Consider the following 17444-nt stretch of genomic DNA (forward strand, 5'->3'; position numbering starts at 1 on the left):
GTGACGGTGACCGAGGGTGCCCACTGCCCAGACCCTGGTGACGGTGACCGAGGGCACCTCCCACTGCCCAGACCCTGGTGATGGTGACCGAGGGCACCTCCCACTGCCCAGACTCTGGTGATGGTGACCGAGGGCGCCTCCCACTGCCCAGACCCTGGTGACGGTGACCAAGGGTGCCCACTGCCCAGACCCTGGTGACGGTCACTGAGGGCTCCTCCCACTGCCCAGGCCCCAGTGAAGGTAACTGAGGGCTCCTCCCACCCAGGCCCTAGTAACGGTGACCGAGGGCTACCATTATCCAAGACCTGGTGACAGTGACCAAGGGCTCCCACTGCCCAGGCCCCAGTGGTGGTGACCAAGGGCTCCTCCCCTGCCCAGGCCCTGGTGACGGTGACCCAGGGCTCCCACTACCCCAGGCCCCAGTGACAATGACCGACGGCTCCCACAGCCCAGGCCCCAGTGATGGTGACCAAGGGCTGCTCCCACTGCCCAGGCCACAGTGACGGTGACCAAGGGCTCTCAGTGCCCCAGGCCTTGCCCCTCCTTCCTTTGGTGTCCAAAAGCACAAATAATCTGGTAACACAGTCAAGGCCCCTTCCTCCAGAAAACTGCCCACCCTAGGACTCCCGGGGTCCGGGCTAAGCCTCCACAGCCCCAGGGGTTCCTCCTGCCTCCACTCATTCCACACAACTCTAGGTACAGCTGCCGCTGACTGGCCGCTGAACCACAGGCTGCGGGGGACTGGCAATGGCGCAGTCCCCGTGCTCCTCCCACAGCATGGGGCTGGGGAGGGACATGGCAGGGAAGAAGTAGTTTTTAAATATTAATGAAAATGGCCTAGACACCAGGAATACATTTTCCATCCAAAGAGGCTACTCTCTTAAAGCCATGAAACCGAGTCACATTTCAGCCATATCCCACACTGTTTAGGCTGCACCAATGACCCTTCCAGGCATCCCGAGACAAGGCTGGACTTGACGGACAGAGAGGGGACCTGCGAGCAGAACATGGGGCACCTTGACTTTCGTCTGGTCGGTGGCCATGGTCCCGTCAGTCACCAGGCCGGAGCCCAGTGCGTGCTCCAGGAAGCTGCCCAGCTTCTCAGCATCATGGCCTGCGTTGGAGCCTGAAGTCTCGATGAGGACGTAAAACGGACTCTCTAGAAGTAAGTAAGGAAAGCAGAGTGAGCAGAGGCTCCGGTTTCCAGGGCAAGAATCAGGGCTGCTTGGGCGGAATGGCTGTGATAGCAACCACTGATCTTTCGAGGCCAAGAAGGACCCAGGCAGCCTGCGAAGCACACAGCTGTCCGCTTGAGCTGACTTTCAGGAGGTTTAAAAAGTTGTCTTTGGCCAGGCATGGTGGTTCACACCTGTAATCCCAGCACTTCGGGAGGCTGAGGTGGGTGGATCACCTGAGATCACGAGTTCGAGACCAGCCTGGTCAACATGGCAAAACCCCATCTAAATTAGCCAAGTGTGGTGGCGGGCGCCTGTAATCCCAGCTACTCAGGAGGCTGAGGCAGGAGAAACGTTTGAACCCGGGAGATGGAGGCTGCAGTGAGCCGAGACCGTGACGTTGCACTCCAGCCTGGGCCACAGTGAGAAACTCTATCCCTCCACAGACAAAATTACTGGCTTTTCTCCCAGCATAAAAGTAAAACATGCTTACAGAAAGCAACGTGGGAAAACAAAGAAAAGTAGAAATGGAAAGAAACTCTCCCCACTCACCAAAAATAGCCACTTAGTTCCTTCCTGTCCTTCTTGCAGATGATCAGGAAATCTGTGTAACTACAAACCTTACACAGGACCAGGGCACCCTATTCTTTGTCCTAAATATGTTAAGGGCAGCTGTCTTACACACGAGCCCAATAGCCACTCCACGATCCGCCCAGGGACCCTCCATCCCCTAGGGCCTCTGAGCTGTCCCATGTGTCCAGAGGTGCAGAAGGAGCTGCAGGACCAGCTGGCCCCTGCATGGGGGTCAGTACCTTGTACCGGGCTGGCCAGGTGGAGATAACGCCCGACCAGTTGCATGCACACAGCATCCATGAACTCAAATGCAGACAGGATCTCGCCCAGCATCCCCTTGCAGGTGCTGAAGGTCTGCAGAACCTCAGCAAAGCCTGGACAGCCTGAAACGGGTCACAGCACGTCAAGCACTGCACAGAGCCAAGCCCAGCCCACCCAAGTCCCCCTTCAAAGCAGCAACATCAGCCCAATTCATGTAGGGTGAGCTGGGCAGCCGCGAGGAGTGCAAGGGCTGGCACTGCAAGAAACAGCCCAGGGTTCACCCGGCAGGTACACGTCTGGTGTCACCACCAGCATCAGGAGGGGAAGGCGCCGAAGAACCACACAGCACCTGAGACAGCAGCAGTGGGACTCAGAGCGGGTATATCTTGGGAACTCTGCAAACACAGGGCCAGCAACAGGCAGCCTTTGGGAACGGCTGCATTTCTCTTAACACAGTCAGCACTCAGGTCTTCCCTGCACTCAGGACCTCATCCAGCAGGCGTTTACCGGACACCCTGAGCTCCCTGCGGTGCTCCAGAGTTGGGGGGCTACCAGCAAGGCCCCTGCCCTGGGGAAGCCGACCCTCAAGGATAAAGATGGAAAGGAACTGAGTGGGTGTCCACAGGTGGACAGCCCCAGAGATGCTGCAGCAGGAGGGGGGCCCTGCCCATCTTTCAGGGCGAGATGGGGAAGCAATGTGAAGGCACGTGGATATCAGAGAAGAATTTTCCAGAGAGAAGGTCTCACAAGTGCAGAGGCTGGAGGCAGACACCTGCACTGGGTGACACAGGAACACCTCGAGGCCTGTGACCCAAGCGCCATGATGGGGTGTGGCTGCAGACGCACAGAGGGCCGGGTGTGGGAGGTGTCGGTGGTGTGGGAGGGTCTGGCGGTGGCTGCAGGTGTCGGTGGTGTTGGAGGGTCTGGCGGTGGGGACTTGGCATCTTGCTCAGAGTGGGTGGGAAGCCCCAGGAAGTGGGACAAGAGTGCCACGTGGGAAGTCGCCCCAGCTGCAGTAGGGCAGGAGCCAGGGCTGACCAGAGGGCCCTGGGGAGCCAGACTGAGCCCACGAGCACGCGGGACCCCAGGGCCATCCTCACAGGGGCCTGTTCTACACGGTTTAGATGTGGGTGCGGCTCAAAGAGGCGAGTGACTCCTCTCTGAGACCTGGAGGCAGGAAGAGCAGGATGCGGCAGCGGGGCTGGCCTCGGGCTCCCAGGACCACAGGCAGGCGGCACACAGGTGACTGCAGTCGGAGTGGGATCAGAGCAGAGAGCAGAAAACAGAAAACGTGGATGAAGAGGACCCGCTGATCCAGACAGCACTGCCACCCAGAGAGAGTCTGGCAGAAGCAGTCAGGGCTGCCCCAGCCGTTCCGGGGTCAGGGGTGAGGAGCCGCACCAGGGGCTGAAGGTGGAGGGTGGGCAAGAAGGGGGTGTGGGGGCAGCATCACAGGCCAGGCTCGTGCCAGAGGCAATGGGCGAGAGGGGCAATGAGAACTGATGGCTGGGTTGGTGGTGGGAGGACAGTGAGTGGCAGCCTTGGTGGGAGGGGCACCAGTGAAGAGGGCAAGTCCTGATTAGGGCAGATCCAGGAGAAGGGGCCTCCACCCAGCAGTGATGGGCTAGGCCACGTGACCCAGCGCCCAGTGAAAACACCACAAACGCTGGGCCAAAAAATACCGAAGAAAAATGCTGAAGAGGCCGGGCACGGTGGCTCAGGCCTGTAATCCCACACTCTGGTAGGCCGAGGCGGGCAGATCACCTGAGGTCAGGAGCTGGAGACCAGCCTGGCCAACATGGCGAAACCCTGTCTCTACTGAAAATACAAAAATTAGCTGGACGTGGTGGCGGGCGCCTATAATCCCAGCTACTTGGGAGGCTGAGGCAGGAGAATTGCTTGAACCAGGAGGCGGAGGTTTCAGTGAGCCGAGATCGCGCCACTGCACTCCAGCCTGGGCGACAAGAGTGAGACTCTGTCCCAGAAAAAAAAACCACGCTGAAGAGTGTCAAGGGCAAGGGAAGAGCCTGACCTGGGGGCTGAGCTGCACCAAGCCCAGTGCCGCTCTTGGCCAATAGCCCTTGCCCCGCCAGCAGGTTTGGCCTCAAGCTTCCCAGCCCACCCAGAGAGAGGAGTCCAGGAGATCTCCACAGGGCCACATCTTAGGAGTCAGGGCCAGAAGCAAGCCTGTCCCAACCAACTTGCCCCGAAGACTGCAGGGGAAGTGGTTGAACAGAATGAGAAAAACGCAGAATGGAGCTCGGCGCAGGCGTTCATGCCTGTGGCCCCAGCATTTTGGGAGGCCAAGGCAGGAGAATTGTTTGAGCTCAGGAGTTCAAGACCAGCCTGGGCATCATGGTGAGACCCTGTCTCTACAAAACAATTTTAAAAATTAGCCAGGCATGGTGGAACACACCTGGTCCCAGCTACTTGGGAGGCTGAGGCAGGAGGATCCCTTCAGCACAGGAGGTCAAGGCTGCAGCGAGCCACGACTGCACCACTGCACTGCAGCCTGGGTGACAGAGCGAGACCTTGTATCTCAAAAATATGCAGAAGAGTAATATTAAAAAAAAAAAAAAAACTTTCCTGATAAATCATGACCCTCGATCAGCCCTACACAGCCCTACACTGACTTGCTGCCTGGGAGGTTCACAGAATTTCATTCTATGAACTTGGTCACTCCCAGGCTGCACAGACCCAAAGCCCCCTAGCAAAAGCAGAAACAAACCCCCTCTGGAGGAAGGTGCTTTGTCTTTGGCATCTAGGAACCCCTACGAATAATTCTTCAAACGTAACGAGCTGAACACTGCCACAGCCAGCCAAGCACAGAAAAACTAAGGAGCCAGGAGGGTGAACCAGCAGGAACAACAGACACTAAAACAGACCACACAGGCTGGTGCAGTGGCTCAGGCTCACACCTATAACCCCCACACTTTAGGAGGCCACGGTGGGAGGATCGTTTGAGCCCAGGAGTTCAAGAGCAGCCTAGGCAACATAATGAGACCCTGTTTCTACACACAATTTTTTAAAAATTACCTAGGCATGGTGGTGTGCACCTGTAATCCCAGCTACTCAAGAGGATGGCTTGAGCCCAGGGGCTATGATCACACCACTGCACTCCAGCTTGGGCAACAGAGTGAGACCTTGTCTGTAAAAAAAACTTTTACAGACTGACTACAGACTTGAAAAAATGGAATTGCCTGATTATAAAACATCATAAAAAATTATTCAAAGTTTTTTTTTTTTTTTTGAGACAGAGTCTCGCTCTGTCACCCAGGCTGGAGTGCAATGGCGCACTCTCAGCCCACTGCAACCTCTGCCTTCCGGTTTCAAGCGATTCTCCTGCCTAAGCCTCCCAAATAGCTGGGATTACAGGCGTCCACCACCATGCCCGGCTAATTTTTGCATTTTTAATAGAGACAGCGTTTCACCCTGTTGATCAGGCTGGTCTCGAACTTCTGACCTCGTGATCTGGCTGCCTCAGCCTCCCAAAGTCCTGGGATTATAGGTGTGAGCCACTGCGCCCAGCCTAATTTTTGTACTTTTAGTAGAAATGGGGTTTCATCATGTTGGCCAGGCTGGTCTCAAACTCCTGACCTCAAGTGACCCACCCACCTTGGCCTCCCAAAGTGCTGGGATTATAGACGACAAACTATGTTTAAAGACACAAATGGTGAGCTTGAGAATACCCAGAATAAAAAACTATAAAAAGTGACATTGCAGATTTTGAAAAAAATAATAAAACTTCTAGAAATAAAAAACTTTCATAATCAAAATGTAAAACTCAATGGACAGAGCGAACCATCCATGGAGGGGTTCAGCAGCATATAAAACACAGCAGAAGGGGGCATTCGTGAACTGAAAGACAGATGAGAAGAAATCATGCAGAATGCAGCACAGAGACACGATGATGACAATACGGAGGGGAGATTAAGAGACACAGAAGACGGACGAGACGTTCTATCCTGAATCACATTCCCAAAAGGAGAGGAAAACACAGGCAATATCTGAAGCAATAACGGCTAAGAATTTCTAGAACTGGTAAAAGATGCCACGTCACAGGTTTAAGAAATTCAGTAATTCCAAAGAGATGAAAAAGAACTAACACCACACACTGAAAACTTTAGAAGATCAAAAAGAGTGATGTTTAAAGTGGCCCACAGGGGGCCGGGAGAGAGGCAGAATCCCCTCACAGCAGCGCCCACAGACAGCGAAGTACCCAACAGCGAGGAGGCCAGAGGACAGGGGGCGGCATTTCCACCGAGATGAAAGAAAACAAACGACAGCCGGCAGCCGTGTGCCTGCGGAGAAGAGCCTTCAAAAATGAGGGTGAAATAAAGGTATTTTCAGACACACCAGAAGGGAGGAAGTGGTCACCAGGAGACCTTTACCTCAGGAAACGAACGAGGACCTGTTTGCAACATACTCCCAGAAGAAGAGCGAAGGCAGAGACAGTGGCCATAAAATAACAATCCTGGTGAGATTGTTTAAATACGGAACACACATCACAAGATGTAAGTGCTGAGGGAACAAGCGGAGTCTCAGCAGCCTCCAGGGCTGCCCAATCTTCTGGCAGCTCAAGACACTGAACTGGGAGTCGGTGAGCCCGCCACCACTCACGCAAAGACTGCTGGGCTGCGCGACTTCTGAACCCCTGAGGAGGAGATGCTGGATAAACCCGCCCGATTCAAACGAAGCAAGAAAGGAGACAAAGGCACGTCCCAGGAGAACCGAAGAAGCGGCCGTGAGGAAAGCAGGCCTGTGGAGACACGGCAGCAGGCAGGTCTGCTGAGACCGCCAATCTGGGCTAACTAGGGAAGACCCCCATTACAGGAGCTTTATCCCCACAGTAACTAAGAGTGGTGTCCTGAACTGATGCCAAATGACAGCACATCCCTCAATCTTACACCACAAGCTACTTAACTAACACAATGCGACACAAGCCTCAGTTTTGCTATGAAATGAAGTGTCCTCTGACCAGAGACAGAGACAGGCCTCACTCCAGACCTTTACCCACGACCACCAGGAAAGCCAGGTCCTGGATTTGATTCCCTTGGAAGCAGAGATGTCAGGAGATACTGGAACCGACAGTCCTGGGAGGGGTCCCTCCATCCCCTTCCTCACACCAGCACCGTCAGAGCAGACGCTCGAGCCCAACTCCCCATCTCAAGGCACAAATCGAGGAAGCCCACCGAGGAAAGCCACGTTCACAGCCCTGGGCTTGGGTGGACACAGGATGGACACCGCAGTGATGACCCCCAAAGTGCCCTCCGACCCGATGAACAGCTGCTTCAGGTCATAGCCCGTGTTGTCCTTCCTCAGGGAGGTCAGGCAGTCCAGGATGGTGCCGTCGGCCAACACCTGGGGGCGAAGAGAAGCGCGTTCACCCGCCTGCCAGCCTCCTGACACCGCGTCGGTTGCCTCCGGGGCCAGGTGACACTGCTACAACGGCCTGCGGTCATGCCAAGAGACTGACGGATGTACTTTCCTCCCATACGAGTGACACCCCCCACACACAGCAGCTCATTGCCCAGGGGGCACGCCCAGGGTTGGGGGCAGTGGGGAGGCTCCCCGGGAGTAGGGCATTGAGAAAGCAGAAAAGAGCCAAGCCCAGGACCCAGCCACCTCCGGACCCACCAGCCATAAGGCAGCAAAGCTCCCGAGCTGCGGGCCTCTCCATGTCCTGTGTGCTGGTACTGGGAGTCAGAGGCTTCTACAGCTCGTGAGTGCAAGAAAGTAATTTATAATAAAGATAATCAGTGGCTGGCCAGAATAAAAGCTACTGGAGCGTCATAATTTACTGGATGGCAGCAAAGCATGGTTTTGTGTTTGCTTCGTCCACGTGGGTAAACAGGACAGAGAGCTCTGCCCGTGACACTCGGCTGGTGAGGGTGCGGGGAAACGGAGGGGCCCTGGAGGAACAGCGGTCGACACAAGGTCACGAAGCTGACCCTGGATGAGCGTTCCTTCACACTCAGCTTCCGGAAGCCCACCACTGCCAGGGCGGCGGCCCGTGTAACTGCATCCTCTCCGTGTGGCCCCAAGGCAGTGGACACAAAATCACCCAATCATGGGAGGGCAGGGCAGGACAGGGCCAGGCCTCCCTCAGGATGGGGGTGTATGTAGCCCGCACGTCCCTGAGGGGCCCAGGGCCAGGAACCAAGACCTCCCACCCCGAGGGGCCCCATGCACCTGCACCACCACGTGGGCCCACGAGAGCCGCGAGAGGACACCCCATGGCCACCTCTGCGCCAAGCGGCTGCCCCAGCTCACCACTTCCAGGCCCAGGACAGTTCCATGCAGTGAGCCGTATCGAAGAAACCGCAGGCCCCCGGCGTTGGTTGCCACGTTTCCCCCGATGTGGCAGCTGCCCTTGGCTCCTAAGTCCAGCGGCATGATAAAGTCCCGTTCCTCCACGTAGTGGCTCAGCTCCTCCAGGACGCAGCCCGCCTGGCAAACCAGAATTCCTGCAGAGAGCGACCAGGCTGCCACAGCACTCGACTTCCAGTGGGCCCGGGGCTGGTGGGGCCACCCCCATCCCGCACAGACAGGCCACCCAGAAGGAACATCAGCCTCAGCGCCAGGGCCGAGGAGAAGAGGCGCCCCCACATCGCTGGCCCAAGGCTGAAAACATCCGGGCCTAACAGGACCTTTACGATTATAGTGACACAAAAGAAAAATGGGTGACATGAAAAGAGAGGGAAAAACTTCCCACCCACACACATGCTCCTGGAAAGGAGCAGAAGGGGGAAGATTCTCGGCTGGGGCGGATCCTGGCCCTGGGCACGTGGGACAGTGTCTGGAGACATTCTGGGTTGGGGGTGCCATGGGCACCTGGTAGGCAGAGGCCAGGGATGCTGCTCAACACCCTACAGTGCAGGTGCCTGACCAGAAGTGACCGGGGCCTGGAGCCCGGCCTTGTGGGGAGAGGCCCAGCTCCAGAGCAAGACCCTGGCACCCTGGGTCTGCAGCGCCACGTGACCACAGGATCCCCTCACACCTGCCACGCCCTGGCGCCCTGGGTCAGGATCCCCTCACACCTGCCACGCCCTGGCGCCCTGGGTCTGCCGTGCCATGTGAGCACAGGATCCCCTCTGCCTGCCACTCTGCACCGCACACACCTCCAGAGCGGGCTGGAGCTAGAAGGGACCAGAGTGACAGCCCTCACCATACGTCATCAAAGTGACCCCACAGCAGGCATGTCTGGAGGGGCCAGGTGAGGTGGGGCTGGGCTGCCAGGCTACAGATGCTGGTTCTTTCCCCAGCCCCGTCCCTGACTCATTCGCCCACCCAAGCACTGTGAGTCGCAGACGCTGGCAAGGAAGAATTCCACCAGTACCAGGAGGGACACCTGGGCCCCGAAGGGCAGCACAGGCTTACCAGACACACTGTGGAAGCTGAGGACCTTGTTCATGCGGGCAGTGGAGAGGATGATCTCGTCAAAGACGGGGACGCTGCCACCCACCATGCCTGTGTTGCCCCCCTGCGGGTTCACAGCCAGGTTCCTCTCGTGGCAGTGCCTGGGATGAGGACAGGAGGGACATCGGGGCTCTGTCCCCACCCCCACGCCACCATCCCCAAGGACACGCCACAGGACCAGTGCCTGACCCCAAATCCTGATTACTCTGCTCTGCCTGCAGCCCCGGCGGCGGTTCCTCCCCAGCCCACGCATGTGAGGGATTCTGAGGAAGGACAGATGCCAATCCAGGAGCCGTGCACAGGGTGACGGAAGTGGAGGCCCCGATTCTAATGTCCTAAAAGACTTCCCGCACAGGACAGAACGTCCTACACACCCCGCTCCCATCCTTCCCGTTCACACTGTGGTCACAGCGGGCCCAGCTCAGGGCTCCTCGACCGCACTGCCCCCACCCCCTTCCACCCTCTGCCTGCATCTCCCCAGCCTTGGCCCGTCATCCCCCAGATGTGTGCCCAAGGATACCTCCCTCCCAACCAGTCTGCACCTTTGCAAAGCCCCAAAGCCTTGAGCACACCCAACGTGTAAGGGTTTGGAGAAACCAAAGCTCCCTGACCTGGAGAGAGGAATCTGCCCACGTACATTAAATAAACCCTGGAGGCAGCAAGTCCCAGGGACGGAGTTTAACAGAGTAAGTGCAAATTGCCACAAAGTACCTGCTGAGGATGATCTAAAGCACTGTCTACAATCATGGAAACCTGGAGACCAGTGCCACCCTGTGGCGTGTCCATGGGGGAGGATCTTTGCTGTTACAGACGGTGCCAAGAAATGTGCAGGGGCATTGCCAAATGGGGGGAAATGATTACACACCATAGATGCATTGATATAGCACTTAAAAACCACAGAACAAACACTGAGACACACAAACCAAGATGTCATCGGCTGGCTTCGCACCGCGTCACCCCAGCTGCCCACAGGCTCCACGAGGAAATGACCGGCAGGCAACACAGAAGGACTTGGGGGAGCCGGGCGCCACCACCTCACCTGAGGATGTGGGACACCTCCTCCGAGGTCCGTGGCCTCAGCAGCACCTTGCTAGAGCCTGTGACAGGAAGGAAACCCCGTGAGACAGCGTGGGGGGAGCTGCAGATGAGGCAAGTGGGCGCTCTCCCCAGAGTGAGCTTTTTTCTTTTGGAGACGGAGTCTCACTCTGTTGCCCAGGCTGAAGTGCAGTGGCACGATCCTGGCTCACTGCAACCTCTCCCTCCCGGGTTCAAGCAATTCTCCTGCCTCAGCCTCCCGAGTAGCTGGGATTACAGGCACCTGCCACCACACCTGGCTAAATTTTGTATTTTTAGTAGAGATGGGGTTTCACCACGTTGGCCAGGCTGGTCTTGAACTCCTGACCTCATGATCTGCCCACCGTGGCCTCCCAAAGTGCTGGGATTACAGGCGTGAGCCACCATGCCCAGCCCCCAGACAGTGATCTTATTTGGGAAGCTGAGGAGAGAGAATCACCTGAGCCCAGGAGGTCGAGGCTGCAGTGAGCTATGATCGCAACAGCACTCCAGCCTGGGTGACAGAGCAAGACCCCGTCTCAAAAAAAACCAAAACTAGGTCCCACGTGGGAGGTGGCAGGCCGGGCACTGGGCAGTATGCAGAGGTGGGTGAGGCTGGTCCCATGGACGAGAGTCCCACAGGCCAGGCATTGGCGGCTCTGAGGTTGCCCACCCACTTGTGGTGAGGTCAGCTCGGTTCCATGGTAACGGGCTGTCTGCAGGCTTCCCTCCTGCCACGCCACCACACTTCGTTTCGTGATGTGTGTGCACCTCACACGCAGACACTTGAGACCTTGTGGACATCCTGTCGCTCCTCAAGCTTCACCCATTAACATCTTTGATTATCTTAGACTGAATCAGTTACTAGGATGGTTGCCAACGAGTGATTTTCCTAAATCCAATCGTCCACCTACATTTCCTTTTATTTCTTTTGAGACAGGGTCTCACTCTGTCACCCAGGCTGGAGTGCAGTGGTACAATCACAGCTCACTGCAGCCTCAACCTCCTGGGCTCAAGTGATCCTCCCACCTCAGCCTCCCAGGTAGCTGGGACTACAGGTGCCTGCTCCACCACGCTCGGCTAATTTTGATATTTTTAGTAGAAACAGGGTTTTGCCATGTTCCCCAGGCTGGTCTTGAACTCATGGCCTCAAGCAATCCACCCACCTCAGCCTCCCTAAGGGCTGGGGTTACAAGCATGAGTCGCTGCGCCTGGCCTCTTAGCTGACTCTGCCACAAGGGAGGGCTTTCCCCTCACTCCCACTGACATGTTTACGTAGCTGCTTATTCACAGTGATGAGGGCTTTCGGCTTCTCATTTTATTCACTGGGCTGTAAGTCTTGGCTGCCTTATTTGCTGAGTGCCTGGATGTGACCAATGGGAGCCCTCTAAGCTAGTTAGCCAGTGTTGCTAACCACTGCTGCCCCAAGTGAGCTGGTGTCTTTCTGCCTTTGGGTTTCCTTGAGATGACTTTCCCAGGTGATGGGGGCTGCAGACAGACAGCAGGTGCAGTCACAGGTGCCTGTCACCTCTTCACGGAGCTCTGAGAACCAGGCTGTGGTGTCCACCTTACTTTTCTTATCGGAACGCCACTTAATCTCTCTTTCATCAAACCAGCAATGTTTGCAGAGGGGCCTGCTGGGCGCCTGGGCCTTGGCCGACACTTCAGCGCACCACCTGAGGGAACTGTGGCACCTGCGCTCGCTGCATCCCTGTCCCCAACTCAGCTCGGGAGCCCCAGGACTCATGGCAAAGCTTTCGACTTGGGCACACTTGGGACGCACCTGTGACAGGGTTCTCAACACATACATGAGTGCGCCCCAGAATGCAGGCCAGGCCGCATTCCAGACACAGAATGCGGACAGAAGGACAGAATTTCCCACTCCTGTGATGTTTACCTTCTAATGGGAAGGATAAAAAGGACGGCTCCCTCCCAGTGGTCCAGTGTTAACCATGGGAGCCCCACAAAGAGAGAGGGGGCCGTGGGGGCAGAGCCGCCAGAGGTGACGCAAGGGTCCAGCCTGTTTTCACACCGCGAAGCCCCCACCCTCCCGCCAGTGCAGGCATGCTCACTAAACATCTGCAGCATCCATCCGGAGCAAATGGTCTAGATTTTTGAATATGATGCTTAATGAGTTTTCAGAAGTCTAGACACGCTCTCTCTCCAAAAGCAAGCCACACTAAGGGGCAATTCATCTAAAATTCAACAACTAAGCCTCACCTCAGTAAACACCTACTGAGCAGACATTCAGGACCAAACCTGTGGACTCAAAGATGAGTGAAATTCAGCGTTGCCCTCACCAAACTCCGGGCAGCAGGATGCAGAGGAAGGTGCCCTCCCACAGGCGCACACAGACACTGAGGGGCGGCCCTGCAGCAAGACAGGGTGTCCATGGCCACGGACATCCAAAAAGGGTGCTGACTGGAGAGAGGGGTCCCAGGGGGACAGCCAATTCTTGCCCAGTCAGGCTCAGGCAAGGCAGGGGAGAGGAATAGTGTAGCCACCCCTCAATCTCAGTTATAGCTTCCACCCCACTCCTGCAAGCCCTGGGAGAGCCCCCTTGCCGACTAGGGCAGCAGCAGCATAGCCCAGGGTGCTGGCCTCTGTGCAGGCTGGGAGCACGGGAATCCAAGCCTTGTGCTCAAGGCTCACGCTAGGTTCCTGCCCCACTCACCCACATGGTGTTTCCAAGGCAGTGGCTCCAAGCCCCATTTTGTAGGGCAGGCACTGAGGGTCAACTGCCTAGGGTCACCCAGGCAGCAGTGCTGAGCCAGGACTGGGGCCTGACTTAGTCAAGCCCAGAGTGGGCGTCCATCCTCACCTGGCTCCAGGGACAACACTCATGAGCCTGCAGGCCCTGGGCCATGGTGGACGCTCAAGGCTGCAGCTTGAGATCGCCCCAGAGGGATCCTTATTTAGGGAGCAGGGTGAGGGTGGGGGCCGTTCCACTCAAGAGAGCTCCTACGTAGTGACCATTGGTCCAGTGATTTCCAGTGACTCCCGGCCTTTCTGCAGGGAAAGAGCTGCTTCCATTATCTGAGCCTAGACCCCAGTTCAACTTGCTAACTTTCTGAACTGTTTTAACATACACTGCACTCCCAGATTACATGGTCTGGAAACTCTGAGTGTTCTTAATACTTTTAATCTTCTACAAGGGCCAAAACAACAACAACAAAAGATTTTAAAAATTCCAGATCTTCCCAATGACAGCACACCCTACGTTCAGCCCCAGGACCTGGTGCCAGTGCTACAGGTTTAAATGTATCATTTTGTTGTAAATTAGAGTCAACCAATTCTCTTCTACCTCACTTTACTATTTTAGCAAGAACACCATGTTGATTTTTTTTAATTGTGTAGCACGTAGGTTATGTTATCTCAGAAATCATTTTTTTCTATCACCCAGGTTAGACAGCAGTGGTACCGTCACAGTTACTGCAGCCTCAACCTCCCAGGCTAAAGCTGTCCTCCCACCTCAGCCTCCCAAGCAGCTGGGACCACAGACACACGCCACCACATCCAGCTAATTTTTAATTATTTGTAGAGAGAGAGTCTCACCATATTGCCCAGGCTGGTCTTGAACTCCTGGGCTCAAGTGATCTCCCACAGAACTGGGTTACAGGTGTGAGTTGCCACACCAGCCTGCAATCATTTCATAAGAGAAAACTGGGTTAGGCGTGGTGGCTCATGCCTGTAATCCCAGCACTTTGGGAGGCCGAGGTGTGTGATCACCTGAGGTCAGGAGTTCGAGACCAGCCTGGCCAACATGGTGAAACCCTATCTCTACTAAAAAAATACAAAAATTAGCTGGCTGTGGTGGCGGAGGCCTGTAGTCCCAGCTACTCAGGAGACTCAGACGAAAATCACTTGACCCCAGGAGGTGGAGGTTGCAGTAAGCGGAGATTGTGCCACTGCACTCCACCCTGACAGGGCAGGACTCAGTCTCAAAAAAATAAATAAAATAAAAATAAGAGAAAACTGGGCACTGTTACCAAAAGGAAGTGCCAGCCCCGGAGGCTGAGAAGTTCCTCATTCATGCACAGACTTGTAAGCCAGTGGGCAGGAGTGCAGTGGGAGGAGAGGAGCAGGCGTGGCCAGCCAGGAGCCCTTCATCTTACCTAGTGGGTTCCAAAAAGATATGTCCGCTTCCCAATGCCCCAGGACCTGTGAATGGGACCTTATTTGAAAAAACGGGGCTGGGCGCAGTGGCTCATGCCTGTAATCCCAGCACTTTGGGAGGCCGAGGCAGGCAGATCACGAAGTCAGGAGATCGAGACCATCCTGGCTAACACTGTGAAACCCTGTCTCTACTGAAAATACAAAAACAATTAGCCGGGCATGGTGGCAGGCACCTGTAGTCCCAGCTACTCAGGAGACTGAGGCAGGAGAATGGAGTGAACCCAAGAGGCAGAGCTTGTAGTAAGCCGAGATCGCGCCACTGCACTCCAGCCTGGGCGATAGAGCGAGACTGCATCTCAAAAAAGAAAAAAGAGAAAGAAAAAATGGTCCAGCTGCGCGCCAGGGCTCATGCCTGTCATCCCAGCACTTTGGGAGGCCAAGGTGAGTGGATCACCTTAAGTCAGGAGTTCAAGACCAGCCTGGTCAACATGGTGAAACCCCGACTCTACTAAAAATACAAAAATTAGCCAGGAGTGGAGGCGGGCGCCTGTAATCCCAGTTACTTGGGAGGCTGAAGCAGGAGAATCGCTTGAACCCAGGACGGGGAGGTTGCAGTGAGCCGAGATCGTACCACTGCACTCCAGCCGGGGCAACAAGAGCGAGACTTCATCTCAAAAAAAAAAAAAATACAGGAAAAACAGTCTTTGCAGGTGTAATTAAGTTGACAGTACTGAGATGAGATCATCCCGATTAGGGTGGGCCCTCAATTCAATGAGAAGTGTCTTTATAAGACAGATGGAGAAGTGTCACAGAGAAGAGAAACCTGTATGAAAAACAGGCAGAGACTGGAGTAATTTGGTACCTGGGGCCACTAGAAGCTAGAAGAGGCAGGAAGGAGCCTTCTCTGGAGGCTTTGGAGGGAGTGGAGGGAGCGCAGCCCTGTGATACCCTGATTTCACACTTTTGGCCTCCAGAGCTTAAAGAATAAACTTGTGGGGTTTGGTGGGGAGGAGAATTGTTTTGTTTTAGTGATGAAGTCTTGCTGTGTTGCCCAGGCTGGAATGCAGTGGTGAGATAGCACTCCACTGCAAACTTGAACTCATGGGCTGGAGTAACTTTGTTACTGTTTGTTTTTTTAATCCTGGGCTGGCTAATTTTATTTATTTATTTATTTATTTTTATTTTTAGAGACGATGGGGGAGAGGTGGGGGTGGGGGGGGGGGTCTTGCTACGTTGCCCAGGCTGGTCTTGAACTTCTGGCTTCAGCCTCCAGGGCAGCTGAGAATACTGGCAGAGCCACTGCGCCCGACAAAGTTGAGTTGCTGGCCGGGCGGAGTCGGAGTGGCTCAGGCATGTAATCTCAGCAATTTGGGAGGCAGAGGTGGACGGATCACGACGTCAAGAGATCGAGACCATCTTGGCCAACATGGTGAAACCCTGTCTCTACTAAAAATACAAAAATTAGCGGGACGTGGTGGCGGGCGCCTGTAGTTCCAGCTACTAGGGAGGCTGAGGCAGACGAATCACTTGAACCTGGGAGGCGGAGGTTGCAGTGAGCCGACATCGTGCCACTGCTCCAGCCTGGCGACAGAGTAAGACTCCGTCTCAAAAAATAAAATAAAATAAAATAAAAAAATAAAAACTTGGGTTGTTCTAAGCGACACGTTCGTGGTCCTTTACTCCAGCAGCCTGTGGCGGTGCACACGCCCCTCTCAGCGCAGCCAGGGGCTGGCACCCCGACCCAGCTCGTTCTCAGCCCGATTTGAAGCCTCCACCAGAAGGCGCAGGAGAGCAGGGACGCGGCCCCGCCGCAGCTTCCCAAGCCTCACCCACCTCGCAGCGTCCGTATCCAGTCCACGTTGGGAGCCTGCAGCGCCTCCGGGTCCGTGACGACCCCGCCGGGCACGATGCGCTCAAAGGCGGCCAGGTCCTGCTCAGACACCGTGGAGAACGGCAAGCGCCGCACGGGGTAGCGCTCCCGGGTCAGCGGCACCTCCGGGGTCCCGGGGGCGGAGCAGCAGCCCCTGCGGGCCAGGGGGCCAACCGGCCGACCCCAAGAACCCGCGGCTCCCGGGGCACAGGCCCCGCGCGGCCCCGGGGGACACCGGAACAACCACGCGGGCCGCGCCAGCAGCTGACGGGGCAGCATCGCCGCCGGGACGGAGGCCTCGGGCTCCTCCTTCCGGGCGAGGCCGGTACTCAGGGCCCGGGGGGCAAGGGCCGGGAGCTGCTGGCTGCGCGCCTGGAAATGGCCAAGGGGAATTTCACGTTTTATGCACATTGTACAAGTTGAAAAACGCTTGCAGAAGCAGGGAGAGGGGCAGGAGGGCAGCGAAGGGGAAGGCTCCGAGCACCCGGGCCCTCCCCCGGCCCGGCCCGCAACCCCGCGAGCGCGCGAAGCCCCCGCAGCCGGCCTGGACTTAGCGACACGCAGGCTCGCGGCGGCCTCGCCGGGACCTGCCCCGGACCCCAAGCCGCCACGCTCGCCCCCAAGGGGACCCCGCGGACGCGCGCGCGTTCCACGCAGTCACGTGACGAGCTGCAGTGCCGCCCCTACCCCCGCTCACAGGCACAGATTGGCTGACGGCGCCCGAGATCGCGCCCCGCGACCCCCACCCGCCGTGGAACCGCAGCCCGGGACCCTCAGCCGAGCGCTCCGGGCGGCCGCGCGCACGCACCCGCGACCACGTCCCGGGTTCCAACCCTCAGCGACCGCCGCAGGCCCAGAACCGCTAGGCCGGAGTGGGCGGGACGACGCCGCGCCTGCGCATTGACGGCTCCGCCCTGCCATCGAAGCCCCGCCCCGCGCTCCTAACGGGTCCCGCCCCTCTCGTCATTCCCGCCCTC

General features: G+C 56.7%; 1 protein-coding gene across 3 annotated transcripts; it reads right to left on the reverse strand.

The window, feature by feature from the left end:
• Window positions 1-895: 895 nt before the first annotated feature.
• LOC112616999 (D-2-hydroxyglutarate dehydrogenase, mitochondrial-like) lies at window positions 896-17354 on the reverse strand. 3 transcript variants are annotated; one of them, XM_025373730.1, is made up of 8 exons: window positions 17276-17354; window positions 16431-16839; window positions 10468-10525; window positions 9390-9529; window positions 8283-8476; window positions 7202-7370; window positions 1988-2131; window positions 897-1159 (listed from the first exon to the last, which is right to left on the reverse strand). In XM_025373730.1, exons 2-8 carry the CDS (start codon window positions 16744-16746, stop codon window positions 927-929), a joined length of 1254 nt encoding a protein of 417 aa, XP_025229515.1. In that variant the 5' UTR covers window positions 16747-16839; window positions 17276-17354; the 3' UTR covers window positions 897-926. The 3 variants fall into 3 exon arrangements, with proteins under 3 accessions (XP_025229514.1, XP_025229515.1, XP_025229516.1); XM_025373729.1 differs by lacking the exon at window positions 17276-17354 and having other exon boundaries at window positions 896-1159; window positions 16431-17257; XM_025373731.1 differs by lacking the exons at window positions 897-1159; window positions 17276-17354 and adding an exon at window positions 3177-3255 and having other exon boundaries at window positions 2038-2131; window positions 16431-17257.
• Between the last annotated feature and the right edge of the window lie 90 nt (window positions 17355-17444).

This window comes from Theropithecus gelada, unplaced genomic scaffold, assembly GCF_003255815.1.
Source record: "Theropithecus gelada isolate Dixy unplaced genomic scaffold, Tgel_1.0 HiC_scaffold_15779, whole genome shotgun sequence".
Classification (NCBI taxonomy): Eukaryota; Metazoa; Chordata; class Mammalia; order Primates; family Cercopithecidae; genus Theropithecus; species Theropithecus gelada.

What these genes read in the sequence shown, in the direction of transcription:
- LOC112616999 (XM_025373729.1), bottom strand. Translation starts at nt 16,878, where the DNA reads ATGTGCATAAAACGTGAAATTCCCCTTGGCCATTTCCAGGCGCGCAGC. An exon ending in GAGGTGTCCCACATCCTCAG is followed by an intron (nt 9,530 to 10,467) that starts GTGAGGTGGTGG and finishes TCCTCATCCCAG; the next exon opens with GCACTGCCACGAGAGGAACC. An exon ending in CCTGGCCAGCCCGGTACAAG is followed by an intron (nt 1,160 to 1,987) that starts GTACTGACCCCC and finishes ACTTACTTCTAG; the next exon opens with AGAGTCCGTTTTACGTCCTC.